This window comes from Bufo gargarizans, chromosome 2 (genome assembly GCF_014858855.1).
Source record: "Bufo gargarizans isolate SCDJY-AF-19 chromosome 2, ASM1485885v1, whole genome shotgun sequence".
Classification (NCBI taxonomy): domain Eukaryota; kingdom Metazoa; phylum Chordata; class Amphibia; order Anura; family Bufonidae; genus Bufo; species Bufo gargarizans.
The window spans coordinates 714,218,734-714,240,207 of record NC_058081.1 but is presented as its reverse complement, the minus strand read 5'-3'; the positions used below and the strand labels follow the sequence as shown (position 1 = coordinate 714,240,207).

The 21,474-nt window shown below is 48.2% G+C and overlaps 1 protein-coding gene across 1 annotated transcript; it reads left to right on the top strand.

Moving 5' to 3' along the window:
* The first annotated feature begins 6,546 nt into the window (after positions 1-6,546).
* On the top strand, positions 6,547-13,288 carry UPK1A (uroplakin 1A). The gene is made up of 7 exons (XM_044277724.1): positions 6,547-6,609; positions 9,531-9,731; positions 10,194-10,268; positions 10,364-10,468; positions 12,143-12,322; positions 12,788-12,871; positions 13,244-13,288. The coding sequence occupies exons 1-7, from the start codon at positions 6,547-6,549 to the stop codon at positions 13,286-13,288; spliced, it is 753 nt and encodes a 250-aa protein (XP_044133659.1).
* Positions 13,289-21,474: the final 8,186 nt, after the last annotated feature.

Below are 21,474 nucleotides of genomic sequence, written 5' to 3'. Positions count from 1 at the left end.
CGAGACTTCGCGCAATAACTTCATAAATTAATTTGTACTGTAAAAAACATTTCCCGAACTCGGGTTCAGTTCCAAGTGGTACCTTCACGAAGCAATAACTTCGGCTCTTCAGAGCCAAAAGATTCAAAGGCCGAATGCACACGGCCGTGTTTCACGTCCGTGAGCGGTCCGTGGAACCACGGGCTGGATTCCTGCTGAGAGCAGGAGCGCACGGTGTCATTGGTTGCTATGACGCCGTGCGCTTCCTGCTGCCGCCGCAATACAGTAATACATTGGTATGATCTATACCAGTGTATTACTGTACTGCGGCGGTGTCACGAAGCGCACGGCGTCATAGCAACCAATGACACCGTGCGCTCCTGCTCTCAGCAGGAATCCAGCCCGTGGTTCCACGGACCGCTCACGGACAGCCGTGTGCATTCGGCTTTATACTGTACGGTGCTCCTTCTCCGTCCAGTATTAGAACGAAATTTTATGCGTATCGACTTCGGATGTTTCATCCAAAGTCGATTTGCTTTTCCCTAGTTGCGATGGGCAACTAAGCCAGTTCTACTTTACACCAGTTTGCAGGTGTCTGCAAACTACATCCCTCAGCATGCTCCATTCATTTATAGGACAGAGGTCTACAAACTACAACTCTCAGCATGCTCCATTTATTCATAGGACAGAGGTCTGCAAACTACATCCCTCAGCATGCTCCGTTTATTTTCTAGGACAGAGGTCTGCAAACTACAACTCTCAGCATGCTCCGTTTATTCATAGGACAGAGGTCTGCAAACTACATCCCTCAGCATGCTCCGTTTATTTTCTAGGACAGAGGTCTGCAAACTACAACTCTCAGCATGCTCCATTTATTCATAGGACAGAGGTCTGCAAACTACATCCCTCAGCATGCTCCGTTTATTTTCTAGGACAGAGGTCTGCAAACTACAACTCTCAGCATGCTCCGTTCATTTCTATCAGTTCCAAGAAAGGCTTAGCAAACGTGCATGCTGGGAGTTGTAGTTTCACAACAGCTGGAGTGCTGTAGGCGGAAGAGCCCTGAATCAGGCCCCATTCACAGGCCGCTGCTCCTGTGTTGGGACCGGCTACCGGGTCTTTGGCCATCCCCTATCTGTCGCCACATCTTGCAGATCGCGGACCCATTGAAGTCAGTGCGGAATTCATATGGCCGGTGCCCGTGTTTTCTGGACCCACGCTTTGCAACAACGTCACGGTGTCACTACAGTCATGTGAATGGGGCCTTAGGCTATGTTGAACCTCAGATCCGCGGCATGCAATGGGGCTGGTCCTTGTGTGAACACCTGCTGTGCAGGGGCATAACTACCATAGCGGCAGAGCATGCGACTGCTATGGGGCCCAGGGCAAGAGGGGGCCCAGTCTTAGTTGGGAGGTAACTTGGTCAGGACTCTACCCTCTAAAGCAGGCATGCTCAACCTGCAGCCCCCCAGCTGTTGTAAAACTACAACTCCCACCATGCCCTGCTGTAGGTTGATAGCTGTAGGCTGTCAGTGCATGCTGGGAGTTGTAGCTTTTCAACAGCTGGAGGGCCGCAGTTTGAGGATGCCTGCTCTAAAGGAACAACGTTTAGTAAATGAGGCAGTGGAAAAATGGCGGGGTTTAGGCGGAAACCCTTCTGTCCTGTGTGGGGGCCCTGGTTTGACCCTTGCTATGGGGCCCTTACTTCTCTGTGTACGTCACTGCTGCCATGGTGATGAAGGAGGTCATCAAGAAAACGGGCCTGACCGCCAAAAGACAATGGCGCAAGTCTAGTCATTCTAACCTCACCCATGGCTTGGACCGACACCTATCATAGGTTGTCATGGCACATACTGGACCTCCGGGGGGTCCAATCCCACTGATTCAACCACTGCAGCCATATCATAACAAGGGATTGGGGGGACGGGGACTGAGAGCTCAAAAGGGATTGAATATTTTTGCAAACCGCCCGCCATGCTGGTTGAGTTTCGTCCTTGTCTCGCTTTTTAGCATCTGACTGACATTCTTTGTTTCCCCACAAACCAGTTTGACTTCAGCTTCTCTGTAAACATCGCACTGACCCCAACAGTAGAGGAAAACCAGTCTGGAGCCGGGGAACTGGTGCACAGGTGGAGGAGTGGGGAGGGAAGACGCGGCAGCTCCTGTCTCCTCCTTCCTGTGTCTTCTGCACCCCATAAGACACAAGACCTGAGTGGACCCACCTCAGATGTAAGCAGTGCTGCCTGCGCTCCACACACCTGACGCTGGGCTGTGGCTGCAGGTGAGTACATCCCACAGTCCTTTCATGGTTGAGGGCTCTATTACGTGGGCAAAGCCGGTACTTTTTTATTATGCCTATTTTATCTTTTTTTGTGTTTTTTTGGGCTTGTGAAACTACAACTCCCAATGTGTGGTCATTTACAGGTTCTAAAATTCTCAACACTATGGGTTGCAGACCAGTCAACGGGGGTCATTAACGAAGCGTGCAACACCTGTTACACGCGTAACAAAAAAGGTTGCCTGCTCCTTTTTTGCAGCTTTTTAAATGCTTGTACAATATTTTGCGCCGTATTCATCATTTGGGTGTGGTAAGGGAGTGACAGGGGCCGGAACGTTTTCCTGACACATTCACTAAAAACGGGCATAAAACGACTCCTCTTAGGGCTCGTGCACACGGACGTATTTTCTTTCTGCTTCAGTTTCGTGTGTGTTTTTTTTTTTTTTTTATATATTTTTTTTTTTTTTTTTTTGCGGACCGTATGCAGAACCATTCACTTCAATGGGGCTGTAGAAACTGCGGAAGTTACTGTGTGCATTCCTTTTCCATATGGCCGTTCTGCAAAAAAGTAGCGCATGTCCTATTATTGTCCACAAATCACGGTCCGAGGCCCCATTCAAGTCAATGGGTCCTCAAAAAATACGGAACGCACACGGAACATATCAGTATTTTGCGGATCCATACTGTAGAAATGCCCAGCCCATAATGCTCATGTGTTTGGTGATGAATAAGTTACTGTTTCCGATCCGCAAAAAAAAGGATCAAATACGGAAGCCATACGGATATGTTCTGTGCAATAACGGAACGGAGGAGGACTTAAATCAGAGGGGAAAAAAAGCCTCAGAAACAGAACAACGGATCAGTGAAAAAACGGACCGCAAAACAACAACAGCCGTGTGCATGAGCCCTTAGGGAGTGGAGTAGTTTATACTCCTGGCGTCCGACGCTGCAGATCCGCCTGATTTATGACGAAGCGCTCACTACAACAGCGCAGAGGGGTAACAAAAAGCGGTAAAAAAAGCTGTTGTTTTCGTAAATAACCTCCAATATTTGTGCGGTGCAGCCCCCCATGTCTGCAGCAACTATTAGCGCTGTCTGGGTGTATGCCGCGGCTGCTGTGTTCACCTGTTGAACTGATTATTTGACAGACACGCAGATGGAAGGGTTGGCGCAGTGCGGCACCTTACAGTGAGCTGCGGGTGTCACAGGGCGAAGACTGATCTCTTTAATCAATGGATGTAAACCAATATTCGAGGCAGATAATGGCGGTGCAGCAAATATTCGCATTAGGGCTTGTTCACACGAACGTGCCGTATTTTGCGGGGCCACGGAACGGAGCAACGTGTGCTGTCCGCATTGAAGTGAATGGGTCCGTACCCAAGGCGCAAAAAAAAATTTGGCTCGGATGCGGAACCAAACCTCGGTCGTGTGAATGAGCCCTTATCTGGATGAACGCCATGGCAACTGCAATCGCCTGTCGACTGGCTGATGGTCTGCAGCTCATGAGATGAACACGCAGGTGCACTGTGCATCCATTACATGACCAGGGAAGATTGGTAGCCGCCTGAAGCAAACGGTGAAGGTTCCTGTTCTATGACAGCAAGCAGAGCTCTTGTGATCGCATTTCTACAGAAAGTACTGGGGAATTGTATAACCATTGTATGTTATGATTTGCGGCCTGTTGCCGGAGAGCAGTTTTCTTATTGTGGGCTCATTTACAAGCGGCGATCGTTCTTACGGATTCTCGTTATCCGTCGGATTTGAATGGTTGTTGCCTTGTGTAATAGAAGGTTTGGCATTAAGGCAGGGTGAGGCTATTAAGGTAGTGCTGGGACTTGTAGTTCACAAGAGCATATCATTTACATGAGCGTCTGGTTAGATTCCGCTCTGTGGGCGATGGGGTTTTGCTAGGATCTGCTCTCTTCTCATGTAGCAGAGCTGAATTTGTCATTTAACTCTTTGACGCTAGACCGACTGCAGTAGATAACAGTTATCTGTATTAACTCTCTGAGTACAGATCATGTAGTAGATGTCACCTGCAGTCCTATGTAACACCACAGATAACAGTGATAACCTTGTGTACAGATAATGTAGTAGATGTTACCTGCAGTCCTATGTAACACCACAGATAACACAGTGATAACCTTGTGTACAGATAATGTCGCTGGTCCTGTGTGATAAGTTCAGCTCTGCTATATCTGTACCTGAGTGGAATCTTGTTGGGTCTGTTTGTCAGGAAGCCTAGTCTTACATTAGTATGTGAGGGCCACACCCGGCTGGAGCGGAGTATCCGTATTGTGTTCTTTGTAATACTGCACAATACTGTTTTGATGCGCGTTGTAGGCCACGTTCACATTCGCGCCTCCATTTATTCCTAGGTAGATTTTGCCACAATTACATGCAGCACAATTTGAAATCTGCGGTCGTGGATACGTTGCAGAATTTGGCTAGGTCTACACGACGACATTTGTTGCGCAACATTTTTTTATAATAATGGTCTATTGTGTCGCACTGCGACATACTGCGACGAGATGGATTTTTCTGCAACTGTCGCATCGCAGCACGACACCATAGACTATAATTATAAAATTTGTCGCGCGACATTGGTGCGACAAATTGTTGCGGTGTAGTTGTGCCCTCATTGCGGAGCCTACGTGTTCTCGGGTTTGCTACAGGTTTCCAGTGGATTTGTGTATTCGGACAGAACGGGGAAAACAGAGAGGCAAAAAAAAAAAAAAATGCAGTTTTGATGAATCTAGAAAAACTGGTGCGACCTGACTGAGGACCTTGTTTTTTATACAGTTTTAACTGCGCCACCTGAACACACCTAAGGCTACTCTCACACTGGCGTTTTGGCTTTCCGTTTCTGAGATCCGTTCAGGGATCTCACAAGCGTCCAAAACGGATAAGTTTTGCCCTAATGCATTCTGAATGGATAAGGATCCGCTCAGAATGCGTCAGTTTGCCTCCGTTCAGTCTCCGTTCCGCTCTGGAGGCCGCCTGCAGCGTTTTGCTGTCCGCCTGATGAAGCGGAGCCAATCGGCACACAATGTAAGTCAATAGGGACGGATCCGTTTTCTCTGACACAATAAAAAATGGATCCGTCCCCCACTGACTTTCAATGGTGTTCAAGACGGATCCGTCATGGCTGTAGAAGACCTAATGCAACTGGATCCATTCATGACGGATGCATGCGGTTGTATTATTATAACGGAGGCGTTTTTGCAGATCCATGACTGATCCGCAAAAAAACGCTAATGTGAAAGTAGCCTAAGTCTGAACAAAGCCTTCTGGAATGTATTTAACCTACTCATAGTGACCTCATCCGTGCAGAAAAAAGTGCGAGCTGACAGTGCGTACATACACAGGGCCGGTCACCACCAGCAGTGATTTGTTACAATGTATCAGTCATTTATTTCACAGATGATTGTTTAATCTGAATACAAATGTAACAAGCTCTTGGCCTCGGGCGGGTAACATACATAAAATGGGGATTGGTGAAGATGGATCAAAACTGGTGCAAAAAAATAAAAAATTGGAAACCGATCTTAGCTGCAATCAGACAATTTCACATATCTCCCTATCGTGGTGTTAGATGAAAGGTAGAAGACTTTGTGGCATTAGGTTTTTAAGTGAATCCTGGGCTGATACAGTGTTCAACATATTTCTATCTCACTTCCTGATACAAACCTCCGAATCCCCTGAATAGACCTAAAATGACATGATGGGCTTCTGCCTGCCTGCAGCCACCACTAGAGGGAGCTCTGGAGCTTATTGCATACTGAACTTAGTAATGCAGGAAGCTCCCCCTAGTGGTGGCTGCAGGCAGAGAGAATTCAGAATCCGTAGACAAAATGGGGCAGATTTACTGACATTGGGAGCCGTTTATCTGCCCCCCCCCTGTGGTGCCAGAGGATTCACCTAATTTGTGAATCATAAATTAGCTGTGTCCTCCGCCAGTCTCTGCGCCTGGAGTGAAAAATACTGGACTGGAGTAGTTTTTTGTCATCATTTATGCTTGTTTTCAGGTGTTGGTGAATTTGCCAGGGTCTATATTCTGACCCTGGCCTAGCCCTTGCCACCCCCCGATGGCGTAGAAACTCCCATGCGATAAAATTTTTGTTTTACAGGCGTTTAAAAAGTCACAAAACGGGGTCTTGTGACTTTTTTTTTATAGCCTTCTGTGTAAATGACTTCATTATGGTTCAGAAAGGCGCCAAATTGTTCCTGATCCTGACAAAAGACAAACTAATGTAATCGGTTGTATCTATTACAGGTGACGTCCCAAGATGTCAGGCAAGGGTAGCAGTGGCCTTGTGCCAGTCATCATCTTTGGCAATGTCGTGATTTTGGTGAGTAGAGGCCTAGTGAGAAGGTTTGGCATAGATATATTCAGAATCTCCTGCAGGTTAACTGGAGCATGAGGGTCTTTTAAACAGCCCGAAGCACCACCACCATCATCATCATTACTGATGAGACAGATGGGGGTAATAATCTTTATGCTGTGAGGTTAAGACATGGTCTTCAGCTGCAGAGACAAATCCTTTATGCCCATGTACCACCTTCATTCTTTGCTGAAATAACGCTTGTACTATTAAAAGGGTGCTACACCTTTATAGAGTTACAAGAAAAAGTATGTGAACCCTTTGGAATAATATGGATTTCTGCACAAATTGGTCATAAAATGTGACCTGATCTTCATCTAAGTCACAACAATAGACAATCACAGTCTGCTTAACTAATAACACAAAGAATTAAATGTTACCATGTTTTTATTGCACACACCATGTAAACATTCACAGTGCAGGTGGAAAAAGTATGTGAACCCCTAGACTAATGACATCTCCAAGAGCTAATTGGAGTGAGGTGTCAGCCAACTGGAGTCCAATCAATGAGATGAGATTGGAGGTGTTGGTTACATGCTGCCCTGCCCTATAAAAACACACACCAGTTCTGGGTTTGCTTTTCACAAGAAGCATTGCCTGATGTGAATGATGCCTCCCACAAAAGAGCTCTCAGAAGACCTACGATTATGAATTGTTGACTTGCATAAAGCTGGAAAGGGTTATAAAAGTATCTCCAAAAGCCTTGCTGTTCATCAGTCCACGGTAAGACAAATTGTCTATAAATGGAGAAAGTTCAGCACTGCTGCTACTCTCCCTAGGAGAGGCCGTCCTGTAAAGATGACTGCAAGAGCACAGCGCAGACTGCTCAATGAGGTGAAGAAAAATCCTAGAGTGTCAGCTAAAGACTCACAAAAGTCTCTGGCATATGCTAACATCCCTGTCAGCGAATCTACGATACGTAAAACACTAAACAAGAATGGATTTCATGGGAGGATACCACAGAGGAAGCCACTTCTGTCCAAAAAAAACATTGCTGCACGTTTACAGTTTGCACAAGAGCACCTGGATGTTCCACAGCAGTACTGGCAAAATATTCTGTGGACAGATGAAACCAAAGTTGAGTTGTTTGGAAGAAACGCACAACACTGTGTGGAGAAAAAGAGGCACAGCACACCAACATCAAAACCTCATCCCAACTGTGAAGTATGGTGGGGGGGGCATCATGGTTTGGGGCTGCTTTGCTGCGTCAGGGCCTGGACGGATTGCTATCATCGAAGGAAAAAAGAATTCCCAAGTTTATCAAGACATTTTGCAGGAGAACTTAAGGCCATCTGTCCACCAGCTGAAGCTCAACAGAAGATGGGTGTTGCAACAGGACAACGACCCAAAGCATAGAAGTAAATCAACAACAGAATGTCTTAAACAGAAGAAAATACGCCTTCTGGAGTGGCCCAGTCAGAGTCCTGACCTCAACCCGATTGAGATGCTGTGGCATGACCTCAAGAAAGCGATTCACACCAGACATCCCAAGAATATTGCTGAACTGAAACAGTTCTGTAAAGAGGAATGGTCAAGAATTACTCCTGACCGTTGTGCACATCTGATCTGCAACTACAGGAAACGTTTACATGGGGTGTTCAATAAAAACATGGTAACATTTAATTATTTGTGTTATTAGTTTAAGCCAGGCATGCTCAACCTGTGGCCCTCCAGCTGTTGTAAAACTACAACTCCCACTATGCCCTTCAGTAGGATGATAGCTGTAGGCTGTCAGGGAATGATGGGAGTTGTAGTTTTGCAACAGCTGGAGGGTCGCAGGTGGAGCATGCCTGGTTTAAGCAGACTGTGATTATCTATTGTTGTGACTTAGATGAAGATCAGATCACACTTTATGACCAATTTGTGCAGAAATCCATATCATTCCAAAGGGTTCACATACTTTTTCTTGCAACTGTATATCCATTTCTATAAACCCTGCAACCTGCACCATTCGGAGCCCCAGAAATAAATGTGGAATGTTGCTTTACTGGTGAGTCCAAGCTCGTAGAGATGCATGGGAGCGGCCAGACCTGAATGTTTGTTTTTAATGTAGGAAACCTTCAAGAATACAATTTCCCCCCCTCCCCCTTTTAGCAAAATATCTGACATATTTCTGACATCTGGCATATTTCTTCAGCATTTGTCTTTCACTTTTATACTGCTTCCTATGTACAAGAATATATCTACTATAATACTGCCTCCTATGTACAAGAATATAACTACTATAATACTGCTCCTATGTACAAGAATATTACTACTATAATACTGCTCCTATATACAAGAATATAACTGCTATAATACTGCCTCCTATGTACAAGAATATATGTACTATAATACTGCCTCCTATGTACAAGAATATAACTACTATAATACTGCTCCTATGTACAAGAATATAACTACTATAATACTGCTCCTATGTACAAGAATATAACTACTATAATACTGCCCCCTATGTACAAGAATATAACTACTATAATACTGCCTCCTATGTACAAGAATATAACTACTATAATACTGCTCCTATGTACAAGAATATAACTACTATAACACTGCTCCTATGTACAAGAATATAACTACTATAATACTGCCCCCTATGTACAAGAATATAACTACTATAATACTGCCTCCTATGTACAAGAATATAACTACTATAATACTGCTCCTATGTACAAGAATATAACTACTATAACACTGCTCCTATGTACAAGAATATAACTACTATAATACTGCCTCCTATGTACAAGAATATAACTACTATAATGCTATTTCCAGTGAGCGTGCTCCTACCAGTTCATAGGTTTTTCTCTGTATTTATTCCATTGCTGTGCTATTTATTTCTTGCCCTGAGTCTAGATGTGATCTTGACCTTGTCCTCCATTTGTATGCAGCTCTGTGGCTTGGCCCTGTTTGCTGAAACCATCTGGGCCACCACTGATCCTTACTACGTTTATCCAGTTTTGGGGGTAACAGGAAAAGATGACGTCTTTGCTGGGGGCTGGATCGGAATATTTTGCGGATTCTCCTTCTTTCTTCTGGGAAGTTACGGAATCATGGCTGCAGTGAAGGGCAGTCGGACAATGTTCATGGTGGTAAGCTCAAGGTCTATGGAGGTGGTGGCAATATAAGGAATAGCCAGGTTATGGTGGGAGAAGAAGAAAGGGCGGTGGGGTGGGCATTTACCTGTACTGACTGATGTCCAACAGAGATCATCCTCCTGGTTAAGAAACCATTTCTGCTCCACTCTGTGGAAGGCATTGTTCTAGCTGTGTTGGAGGCCCCGCACTGCTGCAAAGCATCATGATCTCAGATTTTAAGACCATTATAAAAGGCATTTTGGGTATAAAATACATAAAAAAAAAAAAAAAAGGATATAAATACCTGGATTCTAAAGGGCCTCCGTACGTGTGGATATGTAGGGGACATTGATGTGGAGAAGGAGACTAGGTGATCAGATTCTCTCAGTAGTGCAGCCTCATGCTTTGGGCCTTTTACTACAGCCAATCAGATCTCTGCATGATGCTGGTTTGATCTCTTTATCTCCTCCCCCGCAGTACCTGGTGCTGATGATGATCGTGTACATTTTCGAATGTGCTTCTTGTATTACATCGTTCACACATCGGGATTACGTAAGTTGCAGGAATCCTATTTGCGGCCATTTCTATGTTGTTAGATTTCCAACCATAATTTATGATTTCCCCCCCCCCCCCCCCCCCCCATGCAGATGATAAACTCCAATGTCATCAAGAACCAAATGTTGGCCAATTTTGCGGGCAACACCTCCCAAGGCATCGAGATCACCAACTTTTGGAAAAGAATCATGATGGAAGTAAGTGTAAAAACAGCCCTATTTTAAAGGGGCCCTCTGCTTTGAACCCCTTTATTTCACTCATGATGACATGCAGTGTAGTTGTCCGTACTATAAGCCCCCGATGTGAACTGTGCACAGTATGGCAGACCTATGATTCAGTGATCTAGTGCACCCAGGGTCGGCAGCCCCACCTGGGTCCTGGCCATAAAGGGGCTCCACTAGGCAAAATACCACACGCAACCACTCTTACTGATTGGTGGCAGAACTCCTGGTCCCCGGTCTCCAATTTGACCAAAGTCTGGTGAAAATTGTGACACATGGTGGGTTTTTATTTTAAAATATTTATTATTATTATTATTATTATTATTATTATTATATTATTCCACCTGCCACTTAAAAAAATAAATGGGTGGAGGTGAGGCCTCCCATGCACTGGCGGATTTAGCATAGTTTAATTTAACACCAAAAACTGCCCTTGTGCTTCTTAATCAGAAGTGTGCTGGTACCAGATTTTAAGAACACTAATGTATCCATCCTTAATAAATTGGTCAATAAATTGGCTCCATCATTCTGGGCGTGAGGAGAAGAGTCCGCTGTGTAGCTCTTCCCACCCTGCTTGGTTTGATTGACAGGTCTCTACCTATATGCAAAGAAGGGTTAAGAGCAGTCCCGCAGCGGACTCTTCTGCTCATGCCCAGCCTGTTTTTGAAACATATATTTTTTTGGTGTTTCAAATTTTAGATCTTGATAAATGTTGTGCATCTTACTCCAGCACACATGTGACTGACGTATGAAGCGCTAGTCTTAGTAAATCCTTTCCAATTTTTTACCAATGGGTTGGGTACGGGGAGAAGAGTCCAGGCTTGGAGAGAAGAGTCCTCTGTGTAGGTTCTCTCCATTCTTGTTATCTTGATTTGAAGAGACTTCTTAATCGAGCCTAGCAGGGTGGGGACAGCAACAGAGTGGACTCCTCATGCCTGGACTCTTCCCCTCATAAGCTTGTGTTTACAATGATGGAGGTAATTAATTAAGAACAGTTACATTAGTTACCGCCATTGTTTTAAAAGCAAGCTGGGCACGAGGAGAAGTATTGCTCTCCCCGTGTTGCTTGGGTTGACTGACCAGTCTCTTTCTATATTCAAACAGGGAGAGACTAGTCAATCAAGCCACAAAGGGTGGGAAGAGGGCAGAGGACTCTTCCTCTTGTACCCGGAGTCTTCTGCCTGTATCCACCTTGTTTTAAAAATATTGGAAGGAATTTATTAAGGCTTACATTTGGTATGTCCGTCTTAATCAAAAGTGCCCTGGAGTAAGATCAGAAATGGTAGTTTAAAAAAAACAAGCTGGTCGTGGTGAGAAGAGTCCAGGCTTGGAGAGAAGAGTCCTCTGTGTGTCTGTCTTTCTGTCCTTCTTGGCTTGATTGTCAAGTCTCTCTCTGTTTGCATAAAAGGGAGAGACCTGTCGATCAAGAACAACACAGGACTCTTCACCCTGTGCCTGGACTCTTCTCCCTGTGTCCGGTTGGTTTTTTAAGGGCTATGCTACATTTCAGAGTAAACTACCAGCTCTCGTTGATGAGGGAATCCATGGGGAGATGTCATGCTGGCTGTGGTTCAGACCGGATACACCGGAAGACAAGTTCCCTTTTAAGATGATATTCTTCAGTATTAAAACTCGACTTGTCTTTGGCAGAGGCAGTGCTGCGGAGTGGACGGACCCCTGGACTGGATTAATTACCACTCCGTTTTTCGCGACCAATATAAAGAGGGTGTTTACCCGTGGCCGTTATGGTGCTGTAAAAGGGACAGCAATTTCCAGATCCTGAACCAGAATGGCTGCCGCGTTGGACTGCCAGACTACTTGAATACTGAGGTAATGGGATCACAATTGGGCTGTGGGATTTCAGCATGCCCAATCCTTTTCTTTTAGATGGTTCAGAGCGGCTTATTCTCATCTTCCCATCCCAAACACATGCCCACTTGGCTGGCCCGAGAATGCATAATATGGGGGTTCGGCGGGAATGGCTACCTGGGTATACATACTCTTGTCAAGCCGAGGGTTTTCTAGACTCTGACTATTGTCCAAGGTCCCACGTACAAATGGCACCGGTGGCTTTGACGTGTAGTCTGCTCCTATTGGGTATAGGAGCTTAGTCCAGTATAGATATGATGGACCCAATAACGCCTAAGAGGCATAAGCTAAGTCCATCATTTAAGAGCTGAAGAATTCCAAATAGTGGCATGCAGAATTGTAAATGCAGCTCTGGATGTGACTGGTGTAGTGTACCAGCAGATGTTGTGATCTTGATATGTAACGGTTGCCCTATTAATATTTCAGGGGTGCTTTCAGCACATTGGGCATGCGATCGACAGCTACACGTGGGGAATCTCCTGGTTTGGATTTGCTATTCTCATGTGGACGGTAAGCTGAACTGTGGAGGAAAGTTTGGATGGATGATTTAAAGGTGTAGAAAATGGATCTTTGCCTATAGATTTTTTTTTTTTTTTTTTTAAACCATGCAGTTTTCACATTGGCCACTAGATGGCAGCGCGATAGTTAACCACTCCTAGGGGACTTTCAACAACAAGTCCTCAAACTTGCTTTACAGCCTACTGTAAACTTTTGTCACCTTTTCTCCATGAATTCTAAGAGTACCTCAATAAAAAAATTGCGCAATGGCTGTGCTTCTGTGAACCATCATGACTGTGAGGGAACAAGTGTTGACAGTATGATGACCTCGTCTACATTTCCGGCGCCATCTGCTGCCTTATAACCGCCCTTGTCTCTCCACAGATGCTGGTCATGTTTGCGACGATGTATCACTACTTTACCATGTGAGCCGGATCCAGAAACTGCAGCAGCAAGAACACAGGAGGATTACCACAGGGATTTGGGTCATGAAGATACACGCGACTTGGTCATTTCCTGCGAATCGCAGCTTGTAACCGTTTCCTCCATTGTGGGTGATTCTGTATTAAAGTATTATTGCCCATCAGATATGTACAGTTAATATTAGAGAATGGGTGTGGCCTCCATTTTATTATACGGGTCATCTAATTCACTTTTTTTTTTTTTTTTTTTTTTTATGTAAATTGATCACGTGATGTTTCATATACTCCCCCCTTGTACAGATGACTTGGACTCCGGCTGAGAACGGACAATTTAATGAAGCCAACCTTCTTGCTCTATAATTTTTTTTATTATTTTTTTGTTATATTATGAATAAAGCTGAATGTTTATTCAAAAAAATTTAGGGTCAGGTGACTTGGCTTTTGTGATGAAGGGTTAAATGTATGCATAGTGTGTCTGAACAAGCTTGTGCCAATTTGAACAAGCAGAGCTGCAGTAAAAAGCATGGAGGATGGTCAGAGCACTTCTGGCCTGTCTGGGATGGATATAGACCTTGGCTTTTTTACCTTGTGTTTTAAAGTTAGTCGGACATTGTATCCATATGGTTCTCTTTCTCTGGGAGATACCTCTTTGAATACTTCTTTCTTTTGGCTGGATATACGGTAGTTTGCCCAAGCAAACAAAATTGCAATTGTAATGCACAGTAGTAGTACCACTTCTCCTGTATACTGGGTGTAATCCTCAGTATCTGCCCTTAGGCCTCGTGCACACGACCGTTGTGTGCATCCGTGGCCGTTGTGCCGTTTTCCGTTTTTTTTTTTCACGGACCCATTGACTTTCAATGGGTCCGTGGAAAAATCGGAAAATGCACGGTTTGGCAGCCGCATCCGTGATCTGTTTTTCCTGGCCGTGAAAAAAATACGACCTGTCCTATTTTTTTCACGGCCAACGGTTCACGGACCCATTCAAGTCAATGGGTCCGTGAAAAAACAAGGATGCACACAAGATTGTCATCCGTGTCCGTTTTTTCCTATCATTTCAATGACAAACGTGACTTAGATATTTTTTTTTTTTCATTTTTCATGTCCGTGGATCCTCCAAAAATCAAGACCCACGGATAAAAAAACGGTTGTGTGCATGAGGCCTTATTCTGTATATATGGACACTGCACAGTACCACTTCTCCTGTCCTGTATACTGGGTGTAATTCTCAGTGTGCAGGAGTCAGTGGTCGGGTGTGGTTGTGTCTGGAGGAGCTCCTGCTGATTGCAATTAGACTTCCAGGGATTGTTCCATCTATCCCAACCCAGGCCCTGCCTCTCTCTCCCCAGGGAGGTGGTGGGGTCCTGGGCTATGAAGCGACTCAAGACCCAGGATCCTTCTTCCCGGGGTAGGCCGGCGGGAGGTAGGGGAGGTGAGCTACCGGCCTCAGTTCCATCTTCCGCCCCGGGGGTCAGAAGATCCAGCAGGAGTCGTGGTGCAGCGGCCCCTGCAGCCCCCGGAGGTGAAGCCGTGTCCATCGCCGGCGGTTCCAGGAGGGCAGACAGTAGCCCTCCAAGAGGTACGCGGAGTGCTCCTGGGGATGGGCCGGTTCCGGTTGAGGCTGACTGGGGCAACATGAAGCCCCGGGAACTAATCGCCGTTTACAGCTCCCGGATCACGGCCTACCTCCGGGAGTTCGAGGAGGCGAATAGGACCCTCAAGATGGTGAGGGAGAAACTAAGGCTTGAGAGGGGGAAGGTGGACAAAGCGGCCAGAAAAAACAGGCCGGAAATATCAAGAAAAATAAAAAGCTTAAAAGAAATTGTTAAAGAGCTGCAGGAAAGAATGGGGGCCATTCTGGAAAACAGTGGCCCCTTTAAGGAAAAGCTCATGAACGATCAAAGGTTTAATGAAATGGCTGGAAACCAGAAACAGCAGGAAGATGACTCCTCTAGTGAGGAGGAAGAGTCGGACATGGGGGGGGCAACCTGCGGAAACTGGCATCACCGCAGAGCAGGTATGCCTGCCCCCCACTAGTTCCGATGAAGAAATAGACTTCACTGAGAGCAGCGGAGTTGGGGGGCAGCTTATGGCTGAAATACGCCACCTGGAGTCCCCCAAAATTTGTGACGACATTTGTTTTGGTGACGAACTACCTGAAGATGAGCCGGTGGGAAAGAAAAGAAAAACAAAGACATTAAAGCCAGAGGTGAGGTATGTCTATGTGACCCTCCCTGCGTGCCCTGGGCCAGCTGCAAAGCCAGCTCAGGGCACGAACCCCACCATCCTCCCTGGCCCGGTCTCTGCTGTGGGACCGGTGCGTAGGAGTGGGGAGACAGACGTGGTAAAGATGGTGCAGGACGCCGTCCCTGTTTGCGGTAACAGGGGCGGTGAGGAGAAGCAGGAGGGGCCAGACAGGAAGGCTCCCGGGGCGAGTGGCGAGGGGGGCATGGTTGGTGGTCGGAATGGCTCCGCCCGCCTCTGCTGGGGCACTGGACAGGTGCCGGGTGGAGGTGCGGCGGGGCGATGTGGCTGCCACTGCCCCCCTTGCAGAGGTCGTTGCCGGGATCCCTGTCCTGGGGTCTGCGTCCTCTGCCCCGGTCTGCTTCGCCGCTCCCGTGCGCCCTGCAGTCCCCCCTGTTGGTTTTGGCATGACGGAGGGGGGCAGGGGTGGTGGGGGTGGCTGTGGGTGGAGGGGGTGCGGCCGCGGGTACAGCGGTGTCCCGATCCGGAGTTGCAGGGGGAGGGTGCGAGGTGGCTGCCTCCGCCCCTCCCAAGTTGTGTGCCCAAGTCCTTGCCGGGGTTCCAGTCTGCTCTGCTTCGGTCCCTTCCGCTGGTATTGTTGTGGCGGCAGGGACTGGAGGCACAGTGGGAGTGGTCAGGGGTGGAGGGGGTGGGGCTTCGGCTATCCACAAAGGGGCTCAGAGCAGCGTGTGTGTAGGCAGAGAGGAAGGGGGCGGTCCTGGTGCGAGTGTGGTGCGCACCGCCCCTCCCTCCTGTGCTGTCCGTCAAGTGGATAAGGCCGGCGTGGCTGGGACCAGTGGTTCTACAGCCCGCCGGCCTGAAAAAACAGGAAAGACTGTTAACAATGTGTCCAGCAAGGAAATGATGGACAAAACAAATAAAGTGACCTCTGTCCCCTCTGGCCCAGCAGTGTGTGTGGGGGGAGGGGAGAGTGCGGTAGTGGCCACTGAAGAAGTGGTCACTTGTGTGAATACGGTTTATGTTAGTGGTGTTGCCCCGGGCCCTGATGGAGGGGTGAATGTTGGAGGTCGGCCGGCCACTGTACAAGTGGCCGGTGCGCCTCATGTAGCCCATTCAGAGGGGTCTGGAGTGGCACCTGCTGTAGATAGGTCTGGGGGGGTGGGGGTGGGGATGGGCCCGGTCCGGTTGCCCCTCCTGCGTCGGTTACGCCTGGCAGAAGTTATGCTGGTGTGGTCGCCGGCGCAGGGGGGGAGGGGCGGTCCCCATTGTCCTCCCCATTACCAATGTCTGGTGACGGTAACTTGCAGCGGCAACTTCTAGAGGCTCTTAGGAGAGGGGAGAATTCCATTACAGTAGGGGGGCAGCAGGTGGATCTATCCTTCTGTATAGACAGGCATGGCCTGCGTGCCTTCCGAGAGCAAGGCGGGGGCGAGACCACCTGGTCCTCACCCACAACCGGCCCTGGGTCAGCCAGACGGAATGTTGTCTGTCTGAAATGGAGAGGCAATGAAGCGTGCCCTACCAGGAAGAGGGTGGCAGAGCTTCTTTTTCAGATGGGCATCAGGGCATGTGACATCTTTGCCCTGATACATCCGTATGGCACCCGGGAGTTTGATGTCAGTTTTGCCCGGCCAGAGGGTCTTGAACTTTTCTGGTCTGGGTATGAGCTGGCAAAAGACCAGCCGGACTGGCAGGGGTTTTTTGTGCAAGCGATAACCCGCCAGAATGAGGTCAAGAAAGTGACCGTTCTGACCCGTAATGAGTCACTTTCTTGTGTTGACATCTTGACCTGGTTGAGCAGGTACGGGGACGTCCAGGGTCTTCCTAGCAAGAACCTGGATGAGTTTGGCATCTGGTCGGGTGCCTGGACGTTTCAGATTAAGTTGAAACATTCAGGGATAGGATCATGGTGTTCTACAGGGGGCAGCCTAAGCCGTGTTACAAGTGCGGCAGCCCTTCGCACTTCAGCGCCAGCTGCCGAGTGCAGAGGTGCGCGTTGTGCGGGGGTGAAGGCCATCTAGCTGCATCTTGTGGGCAGATTAGATGCAACCTGTGTGGTGAGCTAGGGCACCCGTTCAGTCGTTGCCCTCGCTCTGTCGCCAACGTGGCTCGTGCACGCGCAGAGGCGAGCCGGGAGGCCCCCACTGCCGAGGCGAATGCTGGCGAAGGCGACAGGGCAGTGGGGTCGATGAAGAGAAAAGAAAGCCCGTCCCAGCAGAGACTGAGGGAGAGGCGTCAAATGGAGAGGGGGCAGGTGGAACCCCCTCCTGGGGTGATGCCTGTGCCCTCCCAAGAGAATGCTCCTCCTAGAGATGAGACCCTGGGGGATATCGAGGTGAATGAGGAACTCAGGAGACTAGACCGTTCCAAGGTGACTCTGTCCTCTTGCTACGAGAGTGCAACAGAGGAGAGTGAGACAGAGTCTAAAAGAACAAGAAGGAAACGTCTGACCAAAAAAAAATCTAGCCCGGCTAGAGTGCCTGTGGAAGGCAAAGCCAGCTCCCCCCTGGACCTCTCTAATCCTGACTCTCTTCCCCTGGATCTTTCCAACCGGTACCTCACCTTGGATGAGATCTCTTCTTCCGGGGAGGAGGTTGAAGGTGGGGAGCCGGAGGGGCAAGAGAAGGAGCCTCTGGAAGGGCCCGCGCCTCCCTCCGGTGAGGATGCAAGGTCCTCGGGAGGTGGGGCGGGTCCAGACGCTGGTAATGGGAATGACAAGGGTGGTGCGAAGGGGGAGGCGGTGGTGACTAATGAGATGGACACCACTGTCTCTCTCAAAAGAGATCGTGCCACCTTAGGGGGTAGCCCCAAGAGGGGTAAGAAAAAGAACAAGAAGGGGAAGGGAAGGAAGAAGGCCGTCTAACTTAATCACTCTGTATGGCGGCACTCACTCCGTTGACGCTGGCGACCATTAATGTCGCCAGTATTAAAGGGACTCTGTCACCAGTTTCTAACCCCCCCCTTTTAAAACTATTGTTCTCTCCATGGTGCCCTTGTCATTACAAAGCTGTTGTTATAAGATAAATCCGCCGTGTAGTTTTGATAAAAATCGCTTTTATCTAACCTGTCAATCTTCTGGATAAGGTGCCCAGGGCGTTTCTGAAGGTCTGAATCTGCCGCTCTCCGCCGCCGCCGTTGGTACCCAGCTCCTCCCATGATCCTTTCAGCGCCACCTCGATGTAATGAAATCCGCCTCCGGCTCTCCTCAGTGCCCCCTCCTGCTTTTCAAAGATCCCGCGCGTGCGCACAGGCCTGTGCCTGATGCGCCCGTGCGGACTTTTAGATTCTGCCTCGCACTTCGCTCAACGAGGCAGAATCTAAAAGTCCGCACGGGCGCATCAGGCACAGGCCTGTGCGCACACGCGGGATCTTTGAAAAGGAGGAGGGGGCACTGAGGAGAGCCGGAGGCGGATTTCATTACATCGAGGTGGCGCTGAAAGGATCATGGGAGGAGCTGGGCACCAACGGCGGCGGCGGTGAGCGGCAGATTCAGACCTTCAGAAAGGGCACCTTATCCAGAAGATTGACAGGTTAGATAAAAGCGATTTTTATCAAAACTACACGGCGGATTTATCTTATAACAACAGCTTTGTAATGACAAGGGCACCATGGAGAGAACAATAGTTTTAAAAGGGGGGGTTAGAAACTGGTGACAGAGTCCCTTTAAATTGGATGCGGCTAGCCTTTGATTTTCTCAGCCGGGTTGAAGCTGACATTTTATTTTTGCAAGAGACCAGGCTGCCAGATTTGGCGGCTGTGTATAAAGCAAAAAAGGAGTGGAGGCGTGGTCCATCATATTGGTCTCTTGCGGCTGAGCCGTATAGCGGAGTGGCGGTTCTTTTTACCGCACCAGTAGAAAGCCGACGAGTGATTGAGTTAGAAATGGGGAGGTGTTTGATTTTAGATGTCCTCATGAAGGGTCAAGAGCTTCGCCTGATAAACATCTATGGTCCCCAAACCAGGTGGGATCGGAAGCGTCTCTTTATGAGGATCAAACCTTTCCTTTTTAAGAGTTGGCAGGTGGTCTTTGGAGGGGACTTTAATACAGTCACAAGGTCCCAAGACCGGGGAGGCGCCAGAAATCGGCTGGCTTATGATAGTGTATCCCTGAATAGCATAGCTAGCGAGGCTCGCCTAGTGGATGTCCACATTAGTCACACCCCAGGCCACGGTGGTTTCACTTATTATAGAGGTAGTCAGATTAGGTCTAGAATAGACAGGTTTTATTTAAAGGAGGAGACTACTTTTTCACCTTTAGAGGTGGAATTCTCTGATCACTGTATGATTATGTTCTCTTTGAATGTTGCAGAATCCCCCAAATGGGAAGAGGCTATTGGAAGCTAAATTCGGCCCTCGTGGAGGAAGCAGAGGTGAGACAATCCTTTAAGGACTTCCTTCAGAGTCGGGTAGAGTTGCTGGATCTTTGTGACACTAAGTCTGAGTGGTGGGAGATATTCAAAGATTAGGTGGCAAAATTCTTCCGCCAGCTCTCGAGCCTCAGGTCCCTGGACAGGTACCGCTTGTATCAGGGTCTGAGGAGGAAACTCGAACAACTGGTCTCGACTGGAGGTAGCCGATAGGATATCTCCAGGGTGAAATCTTTGCTTAAGAGGTGCCAGTACGATAGGCACGCATCTTTGGTTTTTGAGAGGGATTTCGGGAAGTACCGCTCGCCCGACCCTTACAGAAACTGTAAGATATCAGTGAAAAGTAAGTTGGTGACGGGACTGGTCGATGGTATGGGATCTCTGGATAGGTCCAGATCAGGGATCTTGGAAATCGTCAAGTCCTTCTACTCGTGCCTCTTGAGGAAGAAGGATCTGAATCGGGACAGGATTTCGGCTTTCCTGGCTGAAACCATCCCTGAGTCAAGAGTAGACCTCTCTCTTGGCGTTTTGATAGAAGAAATCAGAGAAGAGGAAGTCAGCCTGGCGATCGAAGGGCTTGCCCTAAAGAAGTCGCCAGGCCCGGATGGCTTAACATCCGAGTTTTATAAGACCTTTAAGGACTCCTTGGTTCCCCTCTTGACTAAGGTATTCAATGAGTGCCTTTCCTCGGGTGCTCTGCCGAAGTCAATGAGGAGGTCAGCTCTGATCCTTATATCAAAGGGTAAAGATCCGAGCCGTATTGAAAATTGGCGTCCCATAGCGCTTCTCAATACGGACAGAAAGATCCTGGCCAAGATACTGTTTAAACGGTTGGTGCAGTTTGCGCCCCGGCTCCTTTCGGAGACCCAACATTGCTCAGTTCCAGGCCGAAGCACGTTTAGTGCTGTGCTCGGTGTCCGAGAGGCAGTGGAGCAGAGTAGGGTGGGTAACTGGAAGGGGTACATGCTGGCTTTAGATCAGGCAAAGGCTTTTGATCGGGTTGACCACGAGTACCTCTGGGCAGTCCTTCTGAAATATGGCCTGCCGGGGGGGGTTTGTCGATTGGTTAAAGATCTTGTATGCAGGGGCAGAGAGTTTCCCGCTGGTGAACGGTTGGTCTGGCAGCCCTTTTGAGGTCGGGTCTGGAGTCCGCCAGGGTTGTCCATTGAGCCCGCTCTTATACGTGTTTGCGATTGATCCTTTTATTAGGAGGATTGATCGGGGACCGTTGGCGGGAGTCAGGATGATCCATCTTTCGGTCTCCCGGACACCCTCCCAGAGCCCCAGTCGTCAGCCAAAGTCCTAGGCGTTCACTTCGGCCATGGGGATTATCCCACCCAAAATTGGGACAGCAGGCTCACGATCGCCGCTCAGAAGGTTGACCAGTGGAAGGGTTGGTCTTTGACCCTCAGGGAAAGGGTGAACCTGATCAAGACTTACCTTCTCCCTTTGCTTATCTATTTGGCCAGTGTATGTGTCTTGCCAGAACCTCTCTGGACTCGGGTTTACAGTCTGTTCTTTCAACTGTTATGGGGGAATAGGCTGAACCTAGTCAAGAGAGAGGTGACTTACCGTACGAGGAGATTAGGGGGGTTGGGTATGGTCAACCCAGTGGTGTTCC